The 21,583-nt window shown below is 44.6% G+C and overlaps 2 protein-coding genes across 2 annotated transcripts; both read left to right on the top strand.

The window, feature by feature from the left end:
- Window positions 1–985: 985 nt before the first annotated feature.
- Window positions 986–13,750, top strand: LOC135573716 (uncharacterized). The gene is made up of 9 exons (XM_065023356.1): window positions 986–1,118; window positions 1,528–2,367; window positions 2,477–3,655; window positions 3,907–4,379; window positions 4,712–4,737; window positions 4,941–5,102; window positions 5,384–5,450; window positions 5,584–5,691; window positions 9,310–13,750. Exons 1-9 carry the CDS (start codon window positions 986–988, stop codon window positions 10,186–10,188), a joined length of 3,867 nt encoding a protein of 1,288 aa, XP_064879428.1. The 3' UTR covers window positions 10,189–13,750.
- Window positions 13,751–17,383: 3,633 nt separating this feature from the next.
- On the top strand, window positions 17,384–21,116 carry LOC115135629 (RDS/peripherin-like protein xRDS35). The gene is made up of 4 exons (XM_029670529.2): window positions 17,384–18,104; window positions 19,019–19,449; window positions 19,644–19,890; window positions 20,075–21,116. Exons 1-4 carry the CDS (start codon window positions 17,955–17,957, stop codon window positions 20,282–20,284), a joined length of 1,038 nt encoding a protein of 345 aa, XP_029526389.1. The 5' UTR covers window positions 17,384–17,954; the 3' UTR covers window positions 20,285–21,116.
- The last annotated feature ends 467 nt before the right edge of the window (window positions 21,117–21,583 follow it).

Genomic DNA, 21,583 nt, shown 5'->3' with positions numbered 1-21,583 from the left:
AAATGTAACATTGCCCATACCATGTCACTTGAATAGACTAGCTGACCAATGCTTTACTTTATTATGTATCACAGAAATAGGAAAAGTTTCCATGTTTTGTCTATTATTAAGTAGCTTCCACATGTGTTCTGAAATAGCTTGGGGCTAGTGGGTGGGTGCAGAGAATATATTGATGTTTCTGTGTGGTGTGTTTCATGCACGCTCCAGCGCAATTGGAAAATGGTTTCATCAGATGGAGAGTGCCAGCAGAATCCTAGTACAAAACATCAATGAGCATCTCAGCCTGTGTCATTCTTGTGGGTTCTCTGACAGAGTATGTGCTGGCACCCACTGCTTATGTGGTTTAGGATAATATCTGAATTCATTAATAAGATCAAGTTCATTAATCCTGATAAGGATTCTTGAATTAATGGGACATCGAAATATTTTCAAACCAATTTTTTAGGTAAGTCTGACGGATTTGAGATTGATTGTATTTGCTGATATGTTTTTGTATTTGTGTTGACCTCTTAAAATAATTCAATAATAACTCAACGTTATTAGGTTTTGTAATAAAAAATAGTTGTACTTGATGCAAGATAATGTGTTAAATGGCCTGTTTGAAGTCAGCATAACTATTGTGCACTTATGAATGTGCTCAGTTTGAATTAGCTCACATGTAGTAATGTCCTAACTTTGCTATGATTATATGGCATTTTTCCAAACAGTTGATTTCTGGTCCAGAAAATATTTTTGAATCATCAGAAATAATCAAGGAAATACACCCATTACACAGGGAGAGGAATAGTTCAAAGACTGTTGCAGACTGCACAGCAAGCAGAGGAACAGATTGTTCCTGCACCCAGGACTACCACACGGAAGCAGTGGAGGGAGAAGCAGCAGGTGATGGAGAAGTACTTCACTCCTGTGCAGCTTAAACAGGGGACCAGGGGCCACAGGCACGGCAAGCCTCACCTCCATGAGCATCAGGAGAGGGACCCCAAGCATGGCAAGATGGCTGACCAAAAAATGTATCACCACAAACACCATCCCCGCCACCACCACAACCATGATCAGCATCACCATCCTCATCATCACCAGCAAAAGACAGATTGGTCAGAAGATCAGAATGATCATGGGTATGTTTGATTACATTACTTTATTAGTTAACTAAATTCTGAAATTTTGTCTGGATGGAACTATAATTCCTTGTTTGGGTATTCAACATTTTGGAAATTGTACATATTTTGATCAGTATTATACAGATGTGACAAAATAATCTTGTCCTGGTTAATTTACCAACGCTGTATTATAGTAAAGCGTGTAACTCAGCCTAAGAGTATGGTCTCTGCCTCAGTGAAATACTGCTCAAATCTGTCATTGTTATCTCCTCTTGCAATAGCAACCATTCAACATCAGAGGGCAGTATTGTCCACCACCATCACCATGGCCACAACAATCACCCTCACCACCACAATGAGAAATCTCATCCCTCTTCCCCTGACCATCCTCATCATCACCATCACCATCTGCATCACCATGCTACAGATGTTACCTCCCACCCTCAGGTTGCAGCCACCTCATCCAGCTCCTCTGGTTCCTCATCATCATCTTCATCCTCTTCCTCCTCTTCCTCAACATCATCCTCTTCTTCCTCCTCGTCATCCTCTGGCTCTTCCTCCACCTGGTCCTCTCAGACTAGTATTAATGAGTCCGTGAAGGATAACAAACATCCACTGCAGAAGCCCAAGTACTCACAGTCCTGCACTGACATCTACAGGGGGCGGAAGGCCTATGACGAGGAGGAAGATGAGGAAGATGACACATCTCCTTTGATTGATGATGAAGGCCACCTCCCAAGACAGGAAAAGAGCTTGAAAGAAAAAAAGAAAAAGAAAGCAATGTCCTCTCATCAGACCCCTGCCAACGTCATCCTGAAGAAGCAGGAGAGTTCTGAAGGGGCAAGAATGGCTGGCAAATTTCGCAAGGCAAAGTCAATGGAGGCACTGTCCCATTGTAAGGACAGGGATGGAGATGCAGATACCATTGTAGACAAGGAGTTGGAGAAAAGAGAGCAGGTAGCCAAGAAGAACTTAGTGCAGGAAAAATTGAAGTTCTCTGCCTTTTTGAACGAGATCACCAGGCAGGTGTTCAGCCCGTACAGACTCACCTCTCTTGGGGTCACAGCTGCTCACAGGCCCAGCAGCCCCGGACAAGCCTCCCTGAGGTCCCCCAAGGTGGAACACAGAGGGGAGGAGAGGCAAAGACAAAAGAGTAGTCGGCCTGGCAGTGCAAGCTCTACGACCTTCAGTGTTCACTCCCATATCCGCAGGCAGTTCCGCTCCAGCAAGCACTCTCATTCCAGCAAGCACTCTCGCTCCCATCTCGGCAAACACCAGGACCACCAACACCATCAGTCTGCAAGAGACATACACCACAGTCCCAGCAGCCACACAGATGACAGCACTAGCCCAGATAATAGCCCCTCCTCATCAAGACATCCCTCCTGTCATTCAACACCACACCACCATCATCACCAGCATCGCTCCCATTCTCCATTTCACCACCATCACCATCACAGTCTTCATAGTCCATCTCATCACCATGGAGACCACCACAGCCCAAGCCATCCCCATCATCATGGAGAACATCACAGCCCAACCAATCACCATGGAGACCACCACAGCCCAACGCATCCCCATCCCCATGAAGACAACCACAGCCAAACTCATCCTCATGGAGAACACCACAGCCCAAGAAACCCCCATCAACATGGAGACCTCCACAGCCCAAGCCATCCCCATCGTCATGGAGACCACCACAGCCCAAGCCATCCCCATTGTCATGGAGAACATCACAGCCCAACCCATCACCATGGAGACCACCACAGCCCAACTCATCCCCATCCCCATGAAGACAACCACAGCCAAACTCATCCTCATGGAGAACACCACAGCCCAAGAAACCCCCATCACCATGGAGACCACCACAGCCCAACTCATCCCCACCCCCATGAAGACCACCACAGCCAAACTCATCCTCATAGAGAACACCACAGCCCATGCCATTCCCATCACCATGGAGAGCACCACAGCCCAACTCACCCCCACCACCATGGAGACCACCACAGCCCAACCCATCACCATGGAAGCCACCACAGTCAAACTCATCCCCATAGAGACCACCACAGCCAAACTCATCCCCATGGAGACAACCACAGCCCAAGCCACCTCCATCACCATGGAGACCTCCATACTCCCAGTCATCCCCATCACCATGGACACCACCACAGCCCAACTCATCCCCATTACCATGGAGACCAACACAGCCCAGCCCATCACCATCCCCATGGAGACAGCCACACCCAAACTCATACCGATGGAGACCACCACAGCCCAACTTATTCTCATCACCATGGAAACCACCAAAGCCCAAGCCAACCCCATCACCATGGAGACCATCACAGTCCAACACATCCCCATCAACAGGGAGATCACCTCAGTCCGAGTCATTCCGATCACCATGGACATCACCACAGCCCAACTCATCCTCATCACCATGGAGACCACCACAGCCCAACTCATCCCCATCACCATGGACACCACCACCATCCTCTCCACCCAGATTCTCACCGTCGCCATGGCTCCCATCCAGAATTGCACCACCACCATCATCTGTCCCACCCTGAATCCCACGATCACAACCGCTCCCATCCAGAATCTATCCATCACCATGGCTCCCATCCAGAATCTTGCAACCACCATGGCTCCCATCCAGAATCTCTCCATCACCACGGCTCCCATCCAGAATCTCATGATCACCATGGCTCCCATCCAGAATCTCTCCATGACGATAGCTCCCATTCACAATCTCTCCATCACCATGGTTCCTTTCCAGAATCTCTCCATCACCATGGCTCCCATCCAGATTCTCTCCATCTCCACAGCTCCCATCCAGAATATCTCCATCACCATGGCTCCCATCCAGAATCTCTCCATCACCACCATAGTTCCCACCAAGATTCTCACCATCACCACCACCCCTCTCATTCAGAATCTCACCATCCACACTCCCATTCTGAACCCCATCACAGTCCTAGCAACCTAGAACCTCATCATCACCACCATCCTTCCCACCATGAATCCCATCACCACCAACCTTCCCATTCTGAATCTCACCACCATCCCTCCTCACCTGCAGACACACACCACCACCATCATCACCATGACGATCACCACAGCCCATCAAGCCCTTCTAAGGAGAACTCTCCTGTCAGTGTGTCAGCTGCAGAGCTGGAGTCATTGTCCCATTCCAGCAAGTCTTCCAGGAATACCACCAGCCCCACCAATCAGGATGAGCAGCAGACAGCCTACAGCGGCTCAACTGCCTCTCTACATAAAGTATGACTGCTCCTGGGGTTGGGTTTATTACTATTGCTAGTTATGTCATGTATTATCTACTGTGCACGGTATATGTATTGACCCGTTGCACGTGTTTTACATTCTTAATTATGTAAGAATGTTCCATTCATTTGCTTCCCATTGATTGTGGCATTAAACATGCAGGCACCTACCTACATAATCATGGATGACACATCAAAATGACCACACAACGTGTCACTATTGGTTATCAATGTCTATTAACTGGAGGCTTCAAAAATCCATTTCTATTTATGAAATGCACGTTGTTGACTACTGTAAAAATCCATTTCGGCTTTGTCCTTCCCATATAGGAAGGATCCGAGGTTGATCGAATAATGTGAGTTTGATTTTATGTTTCATTTGATCTCTGTCTTGTTGCTTATCGGGGGAATAATTCAAATTGGGAATGTAAAATAAAAGTTTTTGTCACATGTTCCATATTATTGTTGTTTAACAAATGAATAAATGTTTCATTAAGATACAAATGGTGATCTAACTGAGCACTAACCCCTCCGTCCTCCTCTCTCCTACTCCCTTCAGGGTGCTTCAGGAGCAAAATGAGGATCTGCACCACAGTTTGCTCCAGACTGCCGTGCGAATGGAGTGCATGGGGACTGAGTTTAAGAGCAGTCACCAGCTCCTTGAGTCAGAACTACAGAACACACGCGTGGAGCTGAGTAGCCTCCTGGACAAATTCAAAAGGTCGGGGGAGGAGTTATAAGTCATTGGGATATTTATTGTACCTCAGAATTAAAAGGGGGTTCAGGGAGGAAAATTAGTGTGGCAGTTACAATGTTCTTTTATTTGCCATTCATTTTGAGTTGATATGCATGACATTGACAAGCATAGATAGTGTTATTACTGTAACTCTGACAATCCTTCTCTCTCCCTCTCCCGCTCCCGCTCTCTCCCGCTCTCTCTTGCTCTCTCTGTCTCTCTCCCTCTCTCTCTCTTTCTCTCTTTCTCTCTCTCTGTCATCTCAGACTGAGGGATAACTACTCCTACACTCAACAGACCAATAATCTCTTGGAGCGGAAGCTTCATTCAGTGGTGAGGCACCAGCAGATGGCTCATTTGATTTTTTTGAAGTCGATAGAAGTACATTGTTTACATATCTGGAATATGGTATTACAATTTTTAGTCGTGTTTATGTGTGTCTTATGTTATGTGTGTGGTTTGACAGGCTCAGAGTATGGACGGGGAGCGTGAGCATCTGAACCAGCGCATTACAGCCCTGACAGATCAGCTGTCCTCAGCCAAGACCACCATCCACAGCATGGAGACTATTAACGTGAGAACTCCTCCTGATGAACAGATCTAGCCGAGACAAAAAGACAACCTAAAACGTGCGCAAAACCAGACCAGAGTGGCCGAGTACAGAGAAATACTGCTAGTACAGGTCCTGAATCAAACCCGCCTGACCTTTATGATCCCCTGACCCTCAAGCCCCAACCTTGGAATGCATTGCAATAAGAATTAGCCATAGTGCATGGCATGCACTTACACAATGTTATCCCTTTACATTCGTACCCGTACCTGGTTGAAAATGGCTCCTAAATTGGAATGTAGTGGCTGTACAGCAACATGCTATACATGATGTCAGAGCTCTGTATGGGTTTTGACTGACAGCCGATCTGAACTTGAGCACTGCGAGACAAGAAGTTATCCCGCCCCGTAATTGGGCAACTTTGACTATTTTTGTTCTTGTCTGAGCGAGGGAAATGCTGTGAAATAAGATGACTCGATGTATTTTGAATGATAAGACTTTGAGGATTATAATAAATCCCGCTCTGATGTCAAACAAGCAAGCCAAACACCTTAGAGTCCAAATGTGCACTTTCCAACTCCTGAAACGCATGTCACATACACAGATGTAGGATCTTAATTTGATCACTCTTTTGTTGCTCATCATTTTCATGCACAGCAGGAAATGCAAACTTGTAGTGCATTCAAAGTTTAAAAAGGCTTCTGACATTTGTAATTTCCACTTTAAAATGTCAGACTTGATTTGCCCCAACGACAAATTTACAAACTCCTAAAACAAAATCCATTCATTATAATCACCATAATAATTCCTATTTTCTGTTTCTGCAGGATTATTTCCCTATTGTAGCAAACTGGCTCAAATTAAGATCCTGCATCTATATGTACAGGGACAACATTTATGATCACTATGTATGATGTACAGTTACAAGATGACATGGCATCATACCCTGGGTTGTTCCGAACAGAATGAGCCTCTTTGTTTATTTTGAAGAGATTTGACACGGCACACGCATCTGAATGCACTCAGGACTCCTTTCTATTTGCCGTAAAAAATACCATCTGCTTCTCTGAATTGCCTTATGATGCCTAACACTGCAAGATGGTATTTTATAACTTATGTTGGCAATAGAAGAAGATTTTAAATCATGCCCACCTGACCCAGATTACAATTTAAAAATGGTCAGATTTTGGATTGCGTAAACAACAACAGTTGTGTTCCAAACCGAAACAACCACAAGTGTGCTTGCTCTAGTTCCTTGACGGTGCAGCTAGGAGAGCTCAAAAAAGTACCTTATAGTTGAAAACTTTTCTATGAGTCATAAAAGTCCATTGAAATTGCTTAGGAACTGTGCACACTGGAGAGGTGTGGCCACTTGGCGACACCAGTTAGTCCTCTCACTCAAACCCTTGTAATTTATTTGTCTTATGTTGCACCTACTCCACATTTTTCAGGAATAGTCTTATCATGTTGATGAATGTATCCAGAGTATTTTCAGATTTCATTATCAACAAATGCGGGGAAAAGCATATGTAAAATGCACTTAAATCAAAAGTATAATTTTTGGATTCAGTCTTGTGTCAGGTGAACTATTGTGCACTCACCTTTTGTCTAATAATTGTTACATTATCTCCAAACTGTTCCCTTTCAATTGCTACCATGGTTATGTATATGCTTTTTATATTTCTTTTGTAAGAAATTTAAATTTAGCCCTAACCACATAGGCCAATTCCCACGAGTGTAAAGGGTTAACGAATTGTAACTACACCATATATACAACAGTATGTGGACACCCCTTCAAATGAGCGGATTCAACTAATTCAGCCGCACCCGAGGTATAAAATCGAGCACACAGCCATGCAATCTCCATAGACAAACATTGGAAGTAGAATGGCCTTACAGAAGAGCTCAGTGACTTCCAACCTGGCACAGTAATAGGATGCCACGTTTCCAACAATTCAGTTCATCAAATGTTTGCCCTGCTAGAGCTGTCCCTGTCAACTGTAAGTGCTGTTATTGTGAAGTGGAAACGTCTAGGAGAAACAACGGCTCAGCCGCGAAGTGGTAGGCTACACAAGCTCACAGAATTGGACTGCTGAGTGCTGAAGTGCATAAAAATCCTCTGTCCTCGGTTGCAACACTCATTACCGAGTTCCAAACTGCCTCTGTAAGCATAATAACTGTTCGTTGGGAGCTTCATGAAATGGGTTTCTATGGCCGAGCAGCCGCACACAAGCTTAATGCTCACCATGCTCAATGCCAAGTGTCGGCTGTAGTGGTGTAAAACCCGCTGCCATTGGACTCTGGAGCAGTGGAAACCCGTTCTCTGAAATGATGAATCACGCTTCACCATCTAGCAGTCCAACGGACGAAGCGGGATTTGGCGGATGCCAGGAGAACACTACCTGAAACAATATATAGTGCCAACTGTAAAGTTTGGTGGACGAGGAATAATGGTCTGGGGCTGTTTTTCATGGTTTGATCTAGGCCCCTTACTTCCAGTGAAGGCAAATATTAATCAAACTGGGCTCTCCCATCCACATCCTGCCAGCCAGTTTGGATGAGATTCCCTCCTCCAGGAGACAGAAGCACAGGCAGGAGGAGCAGCAGCATGGCCAGCTGAAGGGCACAGAGGCCATGATGGACCTCCACCAACCAGAGGACGGTACCATGGACGACTCAGAAGATGAGATCATCCGGAACTGGAGGACAAGGAGCGAGGACATGGGTGATGATGGAGGTGTGGATGTCAGGGTGGTAGATCCTGGCAGCCTTTGGACAACCTGCAGTTGGCCCAAAATATGCTCAACCGCTTCTGCCAGCTGCAGCCCAATGTGGAGGAGGGGTGGGGCTGGACCGGAGGGGTGCCGGACGAAGAGCTGAATTCCAGTAACGGGAAATCTTAAGGCTACAGCATACAATGACATTCTAGATGATTCTGTGCTTCCAACTTTGTGGCAACAGTTTGAGGAAAGCCCTTTCCTGTTTTAGCTTGAAAATTACCCCATGCACAAAGCGAGGTTCATACAGAAATGGTTTGTCGAGATCGGTGTGGAAGAACTTGACTGACTTGAGCCCTGACCTCAACCCCATTGAACACCATTGGGATGAATTGGAACGCCGACTGTGTTCATCAGTACCCAACCTCACTAATACTCTTGTGGCTGAATGGAAGCAGGTCCCCACAGCAATGTTCCAACATTTAGTGGAAAGCCTTCCCAGAAGGGTGGAGGCTGTCATAGCAGCAAAGGGGGGACCAACTCCACATTATTGTCCATGATTTTGAAATAAGATCTTTGACGAGCAGGTGTCCACATACTTTTGGTCATGTAGTGTATGTTCCTCTTTGTATAGAATGTCTCCTTCCTTCCACCACCCATATCTCCCATTAGTTTGACCTTTTGTTTATTCATCAAAGCCATTTTAGTTCAGAGTGAAACCACCAATAGAAACCATTGTTTTTGCTTTGAGCTGCGTGTAGTTAGTAAATGCTGTTTTACGTAGCCCATTCTTTCTAATGCCCATTGTTATGAAGTTATGAGTTGTCTTTAAGTTTTGACTCAGCTTTTTTCTTGATGTACAGATGTTCATTGTCATAACAACATAACTGTATTCTGTTCTGTGTCATCTATTTTCATTCCTTAGGTAACATCCTTGCTACAGGAAGCCCTCGACAAACATTTCCACCCAGATGATTCTGTCAATCAATTCCTTCTCCCTGTTGCCTCCCCTCCAGTCCAATTCATGGATAGTCATCATTATGGAAAGGTCACCACCAAAGGGGAAGACCTATCGCTGGGAACATTGCCAGAAGAGGAGGAATCTGATTGGTCGGAGATGGGGGATGAGGCTCCAAAATGCGTTCTGAGGTCAGTGGGAGGTCATCATGGTGGCACAGCGTTTCAACCGTGGAGACAGGAGCGTATTTGCTGGGCAGGACAGGGAGAGGGAGACACAGAGAGTGAGTCAGGGGGTGAGGAGATTGTCAGACAACACCCTCCCCACTCCCTACAGATCCCCCATCTCCATGTCACCATTCACTCTGAGACCTTACCAGCCCCCATGGATGATGTCGCCCTCACCACCAGCTTCAAGAACTCAGCTTATGGCCCAACAGAGGAGGACAGGTACAGGGTCACTGCGAGCCGCAAACTGGGCTCTCCCATCCGCATCCTGTCAGCCAGTCTGGAGGAGATTCCCTCCTCCAGGAGACAGAAGCACAGGCAGGAGGAGCAGCATGGCCAGCTGAAGGGCACAGAGGCCATGATGGACCTCCACCAACCAGAGGACGGTACCATGGACGACTCAGAAGATGAGATCATCCGGAACTGGAGGACAAGGAGCGAGGACATGGGTGTGGATGTCAGGGTGGTAGATCCTGGCAGCAGCTTGGACAACCTGCAGTCGGCCCAAAATATGCTCAACCACTTTATCTGCCAGCTGCAGCCCAGTGTGGAGGAGGGGCGGGGCTGGACCGGAGGGTCGCCGGACGAAGTGCTGAATGGGGAGAGAACACAGCTGTGACACCTGATCTCTTCGCCGAGACACAGATGTGGACAGGTGTCGACTGGGTTGGTGGTTACTGAAGTAAGCATGATTTGGATAACATTATTAGTATTTTGAACATAAAGCAACAGAATTGACCACTTGAATAATAATACTTTTAATTATTACAATTTTCATCTGATTTCAAACGTTTTCAGGCCTAAATAACAGGGCCCCAAATAGTATTCATCATTAATAACAAGTAAGATAAAGAAACTGTTTCAAACATAGTGTTTTCCTCTTTTTGAAGATATTAAGTAATTAACGCCTGCAAAGAGCTGTAATGGCAATCGGCCCAAGTTGAAGATCCTCAGCTCCACATTTTAATATTTGTGATATTTTTCTCGTTTCCTAATCAAAGACATGTCCTGAGGTCTTTTTTCCCCCCAGTATGCAGGGATTTGGCTTTGATGTCCTCCAGAGGTAACATCAAACAAAAAACATGTGGCTTTGATTTTCCCTGTTCCCTCACTCTGGGAAACCCTGTCCTAGGCTTCACTACTGTCTCATCATAGCAGAGCACAGCCGAATCCCACCCTTGTCTCTGGATTATATAATAATAGATCCTTCCAGAACCTCTTGTGCATAATTCATCCTAATGGTTTGTGTTTTTCCCACCGTGCATGTTAGATAAGAAGAGGAGTGTTGCATAGGATTGAGGTCCTTTAGGTAAAGATGTAAGATGTGTTGATAGACTTTGTTTATCCTCATAAATTAATCCACCTGTAGATATAGACATAATACCAGGTCTAACCTGTATAGTGTATAGTCAAATATTTAATATGGTACCGTATAAAGAGTGTCCGTTGGACCGTCACTGTGGATGGGAAACAATGTATTTTAAGTCAGGTTTTTAATTGATGGAGATCAAATGAAAACAGAAACATTTGATATGGTTTTTATGATTTTTGCTGATGGATCTGTGTGGTCTGGTGTGAATGGTTCCAACTGTTAGATAGTTTCCTCCTTCCATGGGGGAAAAAAAATATATATATTTATTCTTCTTGCATGCAAACTATGTTTAATCTTGAAAATATTGATGTTTATGTACATGCAAACTACAGTATGTTCTATATTTTAATATTGATGTCTGTGTACATGCTGTAGTCTCCATATTGATAGTATGGCAAAAAAAACACAAGACAAAATGTAAATCTGAATCACCATTTCTCATTGTGGTCACCAGAGGCATGCAACAGTCAGTTTGAGAAATGTATGATATAAGCAATGTTATGCCACATGAAATGTCTGTTTTGTCCTGTGTAAGGGATTTTCCTCTGGTAACCACAGTAAAAAAAAAAAAAAAACTGAGTGTACAAAACATTAGGAACACCTTACTAATATTGAGTTTCACCTCCTTTAACCCTCAGAACAGCCTCAATTCCTCAGGTCATGGACTCTACAAGGTGTCGAAAGCGTTCCACAGGGATGCTGGCCCATGTTGACTCCAATGTTTCAAAATTCAAAAAGGCAGTCGCACATCTGAGCAATCTTTTTTGCAGGTGCATGGTATCAGTTGACTAAAATGAGAAAAAATAAGAAACCCGCACTCTGCTCTTTAATAAGCTCAACGTTTGAGCAAATGGTCAAGAAATATCGACTCCCAAAGCAGGACTTTTTCCGCTTCCTACAAGTAAGACATTATATTCTGAAGAGCACCACCTTAATTGGCAACCCTGATATGTCTGTCATTGAACGAATACCTTTTTTTTCCACAAAGGAAAATGTCTGTAAGTCTGTTTTATGATGCTTTAAGGTCCTTTTCTGCTGTAGACACACAGAGGGCGAAACAAGTGTGGGAGAAAGAATTGTCTGTTACTATTGACAAAGAGATGTGGGAGGACATTTGGAAATATGCAAAAACAGTATCTATATGTAATCGTACTAGAGCAATCCAATTAAGTATAATACACAGACTGCATGTATCCCCAAATCGCAGACATGCTTTTAGCCCCACTTCCTCTTCCCCTCAGTGTCTTAAATGTAAAACTGATACAGGCACCCTAACACATTGTTTATGGTCATGTACCAAAATACAAAGATACTGGTCTGGTGTTCTGCAAGAAATTAAAAAGATCTTAGGGGTTGATCCAGAATTGGACCCAGTTTCTTTACTGTTGGGTCTCCCTAGTAGGCATGTTACTTCTGTGGGTAAGAGGAGGCTTTACAACATCCTTACCTTCGCAGCGAGGAAAAACATCATTTTACAGTGGATTAGTGATAAGGTTCCTTCTATTAAAGATTGGCATTAAATACTATTTGAATGGGTGCCACTGGAATATCTGACATGTACATTACATTCTAAAACAGATCAGTTCTACAAAGTATGGGAACCTTATCTAAATTACCTTAGAATGGTGGTGATCTATGTATTTCAGAATTACACGGCACCTTCCATGTGTGGAACCTAACTTCTTGGTTTAAACTGAGCTTTTTTTGTTTAATTTCTGTTTGTATGCTTGTTTAAAATGTATGTATTGAGAGACGCAATGATGGGGATGGGGTGAGAGAAGCGCCGAGAGGGAGATGGTGTATGTATGTATATGGGTATGTATCTGTGTATGTATATATATATATGCAGGTATGTGTAAGTGAGTGCTGTTTTTTTGCTTTGTCTTTGTTGTTGTAGCTCTTAATATGAGTGAAAATTATGAAATTCCAATACAAAAATACTGTTACAAAAATAAGCTCCACGTACCGGCTTCCCACAGTTGTGTCAAGTTGGCTGGATGTCCTTTGGGTGGTGGACCATTCTTGATACACACAGGAAACTGTTGAGCGTGAAAAACCCAGCAATGTTACAGTTCTTGACACACTCAAGAAGCCTGGCACCTTCTACCATACCCCGTTCAAAGACACTTAAATCTTTTGTCTCGCCCATTCACCCTCTGAATGGCACACACGCACAAACCACGTCTCAATTGTCTCAAGGCTTAAAATCCTTATTTAACCTGTCTCCTCCCCTTCATCTACACTGATTGTAGTGGATTTAACAAGTTGCATCAACAAGGGATCATAGCTTTCACCTGGATTCACCTGGTCAGTCAAGGAAAGAGCAGGTGTTCATAATGTTTTGTACACTCAGTGTACTGAGATGGATCGGAAGGGGCATATAGAGACAGAGGGTGTGTCGGGAATATATATTGCTATTTTCAACCAAAATCATAGTCACTGTGTCACGTGTCAAGATGTGATGAAAGCACAGTGTGTTCTGATGACTGTACTGTCAGGCCCCCTTCTGCCTCCCCCTCCAATCCATACCTCTATCCTTAATGGTGTATTGTACTGTCATGCCTCCTTCTGCCTCCACCCTCCAATCCATACCTCTATCCTTAATGGTGTATTGTACTGTCATGCCCCCTTCTGCCTCCACCCTCCAATCCATACCTCTATCCTTAATGGTGTATTGTACTGTCATGCCCCCTTCTGCCTCCCCCTCCAATCCATACCTTTATCCTTAATGGTGTATTGTACTGTCAGGCCCCCTTCTGCCTCCCCCACCAATCCATACCTCTATCCTTAATGGTGTATTGTACTGTCATGCCCCCTTCTGCCTCCCCTCCAATCCATACCTCTATCCTTAATGGTGTATTGTACTGTCATGCCCCCTTCTGCCTCCCCTCCAATCCATACCTCTATCCTTAATGGTGTATTGTACTGTCATGCCCCCTTCTGCCTCCCCCTCCAATCCATACCTCTATCCTTAATGGTGTATTGTACTGTCATGCCCCCTTCTGCCTCCCCCTCCAATCCATACCTCTATCCTTAATGGTGTATTGTACTGTCATGCCCCCTTCTGCCTCCCCTCCAATCCATACCTCTATCCTTAATGGTGTATTGTACTGTCATGCCCCCTTCTGCCTCCCCTCCAATCCATACCTCTATCCTTAATGGTGTATTGTACTGTCATGCCCCCTTCTGCCTCCCCCTCCAATCCATACCTCTATCCTTAATGGTGTATTGTACTGCCATGCCCCCTTCTGCCTCCACCCTCCAATCCATACCTCTATCCTTAATGGTGTATTGTACTGTCATGCCCCCTTCTGCCTCCACCCTCCAATCCATACCTCTATCCTTAATGGTGTATTGTACTGTCATGCCCCCTTCTGCCTCCCCCTCCAATCCATACCTCTATCCTTAATGGTGTATTGTACTGTCATGCCCCCTTCTGCCTCCCCTCCAATCCATACCTCTATCCTTAATGGTGTATTGTACTGTCATGCCCCCTTCTGCCTCCCCCTCCAATCCATACCTCTATCCTTAATGGTGTATTGTACTGTCATGCCCCCTTCTGCCTCACCCTCCAATCCATACCTCTATCCTTAATGGTGTATTGTACTGTCATGCCCCCTTCTGCCTCCCCTCCAATCCATACCTCTATCCTTAATGGTGTATTGTACTGTCATGCCCCCTTCTGCCTCCCCTCCAATCCATACCTCTATCCTTAATGGTGTATTGTACTGTCATGCCCCCTTCTGCCTCCCCCTCCAATCCATACCTCTATCCTTAATGGTGTATTGTACTGTCAGGCCCCCTTCTGCCTCCCCCTCCAATCCATACCTCTATCCTTAATGGTGTATTGTACTGTCATGCCCCCTTCTGCCTCCCCTCCAATCCATACCTCTATCCTTAATGGTGTATTGTACTGTCATGCCCCCTTCTGCCTCCACCCTCCAATCCATACCTCTATCCTTAATGGTGTATTGTACTGTCATGCCCCCTTCTGCCTCCCCCTCCAATCCATACCTCTATCCTTAATGGTGTATTGTACTGTCATGCCCCCTTCTGCCTCCCTCCAATCCATACCTCTATCCTTAATGGTGTATTGTACCTTCATGCCCCCTTCTGCCTCCCCCTCCAATCCATACCTCTATCCTTAATGGTGTATTGTACCGTCATGCCCCCTTCTGCCTCCCCCTCCAATCCATACCTCTATCCTTAATGGTGTATTGTACTGTCATGCCCCCTTCTGCCTCCACCCTCCAATCCATACCTCTATCCTTAATGGTGTATTGTACTGTCATGCCCCCTTCTGCCTCCACCCTCCAATCCATACCTCTATGCTTAATGGTGTATTGTACTGCCATGCCCCCTTCTGCCTCCCCCTCCAATCCATACCTCTATCCTTAATGGTGTATTGTACTGCCATGACCCCTTCTGCCTCCCCCTCCAATCCATACCTCTATCCTTAATGGTGTATTGTACTGTCATGCCCCCTTCTGCCTCCACCCTCCAATCCATACCTCTATCCTTAATGGTGTATTGTACTGTCATGCCCCCTTCTGCCTCCACCCTCCAATCCATACCTCTATCCTTAATGGTGTATTGTACTGCCATGCCCCCTTCTGCCTCCCCCTCCAATCCATACCTCTATCCTTAATGGTGTATTGTACTGCCATGCCCCCTTCTGCCTCCCCCTCCAATCCATACCTCTATCCTTAATGGTGTATTGTACTGCCATGACCCCTTCTGCCTCCACCCTCCAATCCATACCTCTATCCTTAATGGTGTATTGTACTGTCATGCCCCCTTCTGCCTCCCCCTCCAATCCATACCTCTATCCTTAATGGTGTATTGTACTGTCATGCCCCCTTCTGCCTCCACCCTCCAATCCATACCTCTATCCTTAATGGTGTATTGTACTGTCATGCCCCCTTCTGCCTCCACCCTCCAATCCATACCTCTATCCTTAATGGTGTATTGCAGGACCAGTAGTTTGTGATAGAGTTCCACTATATAGATGATGTACGATAATGTTTGTATATATGACATGTTTTATTATTTCGAAGTAGCTGTTGCTTTCACCCTGTTCTACATCCCCAGGTTGTACTTCATTAAACCATGCACGATATTACAGAGCTGTGTACAACTACTACTGTCTGTATTTTCTTATCCTCGTGCTGTGTACTGCACGTGTGTCTGAATGTTCTCAATACATATAGTCATCTGTAATGTACTAATTTAACATGAATTAAAACAAATAATGACACACAAAGTCTAGTATAAATAATTCAGTCAAACACGTTACGCTGTTGTGTCTGATCGTAGGCGACGGTGCTAGATTGAGGGGAGGAGAATCAGTCGGTTATCACAAAGGGGAGACACTCTTTGATTTATGGGTTCTCCTTGGCGTGCAGCAGTTTTACTGACATATGAGTAGTAGACTAATATATGTATTTCTACCCGTTTCTCAGGCCATCTTGGTGGCCTGTTAATTTAAGGGTTGGCTTGTCTTGTCAAATGCTGTTACATTAACACTGATATACTGCCATAAGGCCATGTCAGTCCACCTTTATGTGTCACATATTAATGAATCAAGGTGGATTCAGTCTGAGTTGTCAAGAGCCAGCCACTTCATAGCAGTTGAACATGGGTGTTGCTGTCACAGAAAACACCCAGTTAACAGAGAAGTCAATGTGCTCGATGTACTGGATCGTAGGTTTTTAGGCTGTAAATGGTTTTCCGTGTTCGAGTTTAAATTCACCCTGCTGAGCCGGTTCTAGGAGCTTCAGAAAGGATAATCCTCCGTTTCCCTCTCTCTCTCTGGATCTCTTGCTTTCTCAATTCAATTAAAGAGTAGCCTACTACAGTATATCCTCGATGAGTTTATTACCAGTATGCTTGTACATCATTTTCACTCCAGTTCGTACTGTAATCTTTTTCTGGCCTTACATTATCTGTCTGAAATGGATTTGGGGAAAAATATGGATTTGACTATATCAATCTACAAGGTGGAATATCTGTCGACGTGCCCTTGAGCAAGGCTTCATTTTCTCCTGGGGCACCGTAATACTATGGCTGACCCTGTAAAACAACAACCCTATCCAGCGTGACAATAACACATTTTTTTTAAATCTAATTTGATATCAATCCCCAATAAATGTTCACCACAGTGCTTGAGAGCAAGGCCATACACCGTTTTTTAAATTTTCTCATAAGATTCATGCTAACATTTCAGAAAGGTTAGGGAGAGTTACAGGAGTGGCCGACATATCAGTGCCCATGCTTATATCAATCGCCCTGTCATCTTCAATTTGGTTCGTCAGAGCTCATCCATGTCCCCACCCCTGCTTCAAGGGAGGCTACCTTTGCTGACCAGACAGAGGCCTGAATTCCAATTGGAAAGGCCGTTTAATAGGATAGGTGAGGGATTAGTGCTAAGACTCTCTAGACGTCCAACATTGTCCAAATCCACTGTGTCTCACCTACCTAAGCATGGGCACACAGGTGCTAGAACAGGACTGAAGGGGCATCTGGACTTTCTCTAATACATTTTTGGGGGGATCAAGCATGTGAACTTTAACACACCTCCACTAATGAAGTGAAGATACCAATTAAGTTTTTTGTGGCTTTTATTTCTCCCCACAGATTTTTTTCACAAACTATCTGGTTGTATTATTCCTTATTTACTTTTGGATAACAAAACCACCTTTCTTCATCAAGAATTATCTTACTGTCTCTCCTTTGAGAAACACTCATCAGAATACTCCATCTCCAGTTCAGAATTCTACCTGCTCCGCTTGAAGTTCTTCCAGGCTTACATTACATTTACATTTAAGTCATTTAGCAGACGCGCTTACTGTTCTTCACCTTTGACCCGATCCTTTCTCAAGGCTGCCTTTATCAGATCGCTCCAGCAGTCTGTTGCTGCACTCTCCTTCTTCCCCTCAGATCCCTTCATCACCACATTCCTCATCCAATTCTCACAGTGACCCTCGGAGCCTCCGTGGACTCCCACTAACACCATGGTGCTGATGAAGATGAAGTTCCCTTTTGAGAAGAGAATGAAGCTAGCCCAGGGGCTGTGGCTGCTCTCCTGGATGGCCACACTGGCCGGAGCGTTGACTTTCACCCTGGGCTGCTTCCTCAAGACCGAGCTCCGCAGGAGGGCAGAGGTACCACAATGCTCTACAGCTTTACATCGTACACAACGCCACTATGATTCTTGCAGTACAATACATATTACTTATCCAGAAGCCTCACTTTCTCAGATTTCTCCTCTGGTTGTATTCAGTGAAGTTCTACAGTAGAATGGAATGATACTAGTAAACTTCTGGTGATAAACTGCATGAAAAGCATGAGGGTGAAAACGGGGGAAATTCATTCTTCGAGTGTATTAGAGCTTAAATTAAGATATTATTTTTGAGTGCTTCCAGACATGACACAATAAAATGCATTGGAGTGTTGACGATCATATCTCATGCAGAATGCAGGAGCCTTTGATAATGCTCTTATGAGTGAGATTGTGATGAGGTATTCATATTGGATAAGGGGTTAGGTGTGGACATTATCAACAGGGGGCAATTGTCTCTGGTCTGAACACACTGGTGATAAACTGAGAATAGGGATAAGATTAACTGACCTACAGAACGTGGATTGAAATCAAATGTTATTTGTCACATACAACGGGTGTAGGCTTTACCATCTATCTCTTGAGATTTCAGAACTTGGAATAATATACTATCAACTATTGCACTTGTTAAATACATAAATAGAAACAAAATTAACCTCAATGTAGCCTCAACAAGGCTTTCACCTCAGAGCGAGGCCTGGAAGTCAAGGCTTCCCTCAATGCAACCTTTTTGCAGCAAATATAGTTTTTATGTCAAATTCGGCATAGAAGTCAAAGTTAAAACAACCTAATTGATTTCCTCAAATACATAATTATGTTTCCCACTTTAAAGAATGAGATGAATCACCAACCTCTACAGATTCAATATTACGGGATCAATGGGTTGAGAGCCTAACATATCAGTTTATGCTGTATAGTTTGCAGTATCACTGATGCATGAGGTTCTTCTGCCTACAGGTAATGGACAACACAGAGATCCATGCTGTGCCCAACACCCTGATGATAGTGGGTCTGGCCTCTCTGGGTATCAACTACTTCGCTGGCCGTATGTGCCAGGATGCCCTGGATGCCGGACGCTTCCCCCGCTGGAAAACCTTCCTACAACCCTACTGGGGAGTCTCCCTCTTTTTCACACTCCTCATGCTGTCGACTGTGATCATGAGCTACGCTATGAAGGGGAATCTGGAGTGGTCCCTGAAGATCGGCCTGAAGAACGGCATCCGCTTCTACAAGGACACAGACACACCCGGCCGCTGCTTCCAGAAGCAGACCATTGACCGCCTGCAGATGGAGTTCCAGTGCTGTGGAAACACCGACTTCAAGGACTGGTTCGAGGTCCAGTGGATCAGCAACCGCTACCTAGACTTTAGCTCTAAGGAAGTGAAGGAGTGAGTACTGGCAGAGACTATTAGAGGACAGGCAGCAGTCTGACAGTCTTTGGTAAAGGAATAATCCCATGTCAGATTATAATTTAAATAAATCATTAAGGTTATAGGAAAATATGCAGTTGAGGTGATACAAAGCCATGATGCAGACTGTTTATTCTCTACATGCTTCCCCTTCCCCATCTCTTCTTCTTTAGCCGTGTTAAGAGCAACGTGGACGGGCGTTACCTGTTTGATGGGGTCCCTTTCAGCTGCTGCAACCCCAGTTCCCCAAGACCCTGCATCCAGGACCGCCTCACCAACAACTCAGCCCACTACAACTACGAGCACCAGACCGAGGAGCTCAACATCTACATCCGCGGCTGCAGGGAGGCTCTGGTCAATTACTACATGGGCCTGATGAACACTATTGGTGCTGCGGTGCTGTCCATCTTCCTGGTCCAGGTACTGTGCAGATATATCAATCTAAAAACCTAAAAGGGAGATAATGTCCTGTGTGGCAATCAGAGGGTCCCCGGAACAGACTCCTGTGAGTGGCCACAATTATACTTGTAGCTCGCTGTTGAGTAATACAGTATGCCCATCCTCCTGTATAACCTTTCCAACTTCTCCTATCCTTCCCTCCCAGTCATCAGTGTTGGTAAGTCTGCGGTACCTGCAGACAGCCATGGAGGCGGTGGCAGGGCAGGAGAACACTGAGATTGAGACCGAGGGCTACCTGCTGGAAAAAGGGGTGAAGGAGACGATCATGGAGTACGTGACTCCTATGCTGGTTTTCCTTCAGCTGAACCAGGTGGGAAGTGAGGACGCTGAAGCTGGGGAGACCCCCGCCAAATAATGAGGAGAAATCTAAATGTTTCAAACTGGGTGGTGTACAGGGCAAACATGGCACTTTATTGGGTGATAAATAATCTAACTAGACACTGATCAATTCATTTGGTATTTCTTTGATATCACAATCCATTCCAATGCTGATATGTTTTACCCCAAATGAGTGATTTGAATGTTGTAATCTATTTCAGTCACTTGGGGGCAAATATATTTTTGTATCAGTTGTCCCAGTCTGAGCTTTAGGTACCCATGGCCACACACACACACACACACACACATTAAACACATTAACGTCACCCCAAGCCCTCCATAATCCTTTCATGATTAATGAAGCTATTTGATGTTCAGTCAATTCCATGTACTCCCCAAAGGAGAAATAAAGAACACAATTGTTTTATTTAGAACCGGGGATTGACGTACTATTATTTCTACCGGTCCACAATCCACCTTGAAGGAAAATTTGGTTGTGGTTCATTAAAAGATAATTAAATTGAGAAAGATACAAAACCAGCTGTAACATGGTCATGACATGAATTAGTTGGATATGTTCAATTACTTCACAATTTCAGTGTTCAATAGTCAATACCACAATAATATCATGGTTGACACTTACAATGTAAAGATATTTCCAATTACTGAAGGATAGAGCTATGTCAGATTGATAAAGACACAAATAAAAAAAATAGAATTTTGAGGAATACTTGCAATGTAAAGCTGACTGTAGAACGATACACTGCTCATTGTTCTGCTACTTAACACTTAGCAAAATGACATACACAGCACTGTACTACAGAACTATTATGACAGGGAATCTATTAAAGTTGACCATTTTGAATTGCTTTGTGGCGTTCTGTCATTTTGTCTGTTATTTGATTGTTGTTGACCAGCTTCCCTTTACCATTTCTTTCTTCCTCTGCCTTTCACTAAACCCCTCCTCACCTCTCTAAGTGTCAGTCACATGGAGGAATAGGATTAAGGAGATGATGATTGATGTCAGTAATGCAATTGAAAGCTGTGAGTCTGTGTCCTCTGTCCTGACACCCTTCACAACTCTGCTAATCGCAGGGATAATACTCCAACTGCTGCCCCAGCAGTCATCATACAGGAAGGCCATGAAGACCCGTGTGGCTCAGTTGGTGGAGCATGGTACTTGCAATGCCAGAGTAGTGGGCTCGATTCTCAAGGGGGAGCAGTGCAAAAAAATAAAAAACTATATATCTTTTAAAAAGTGTGCAAATGTAACACTGGATAAGAGTGTTTTGGTTTTTTCTTTAGCACTACACAGCTGATTCAAATAAGCAAAGCT

This window comes from Oncorhynchus nerka, linkage group LG10 (genome assembly GCF_034236695.1).
Source record: "Oncorhynchus nerka isolate Pitt River linkage group LG10, Oner_Uvic_2.0, whole genome shotgun sequence".
In the NCBI taxonomy this organism is placed as follows: domain Eukaryota; kingdom Metazoa; phylum Chordata; class Actinopteri; order Salmoniformes; family Salmonidae; genus Oncorhynchus; species Oncorhynchus nerka.
Note: the sequence above shows the minus strand (reverse complement) of the source record. Positions and strands in the feature narration are given on the sequence as shown.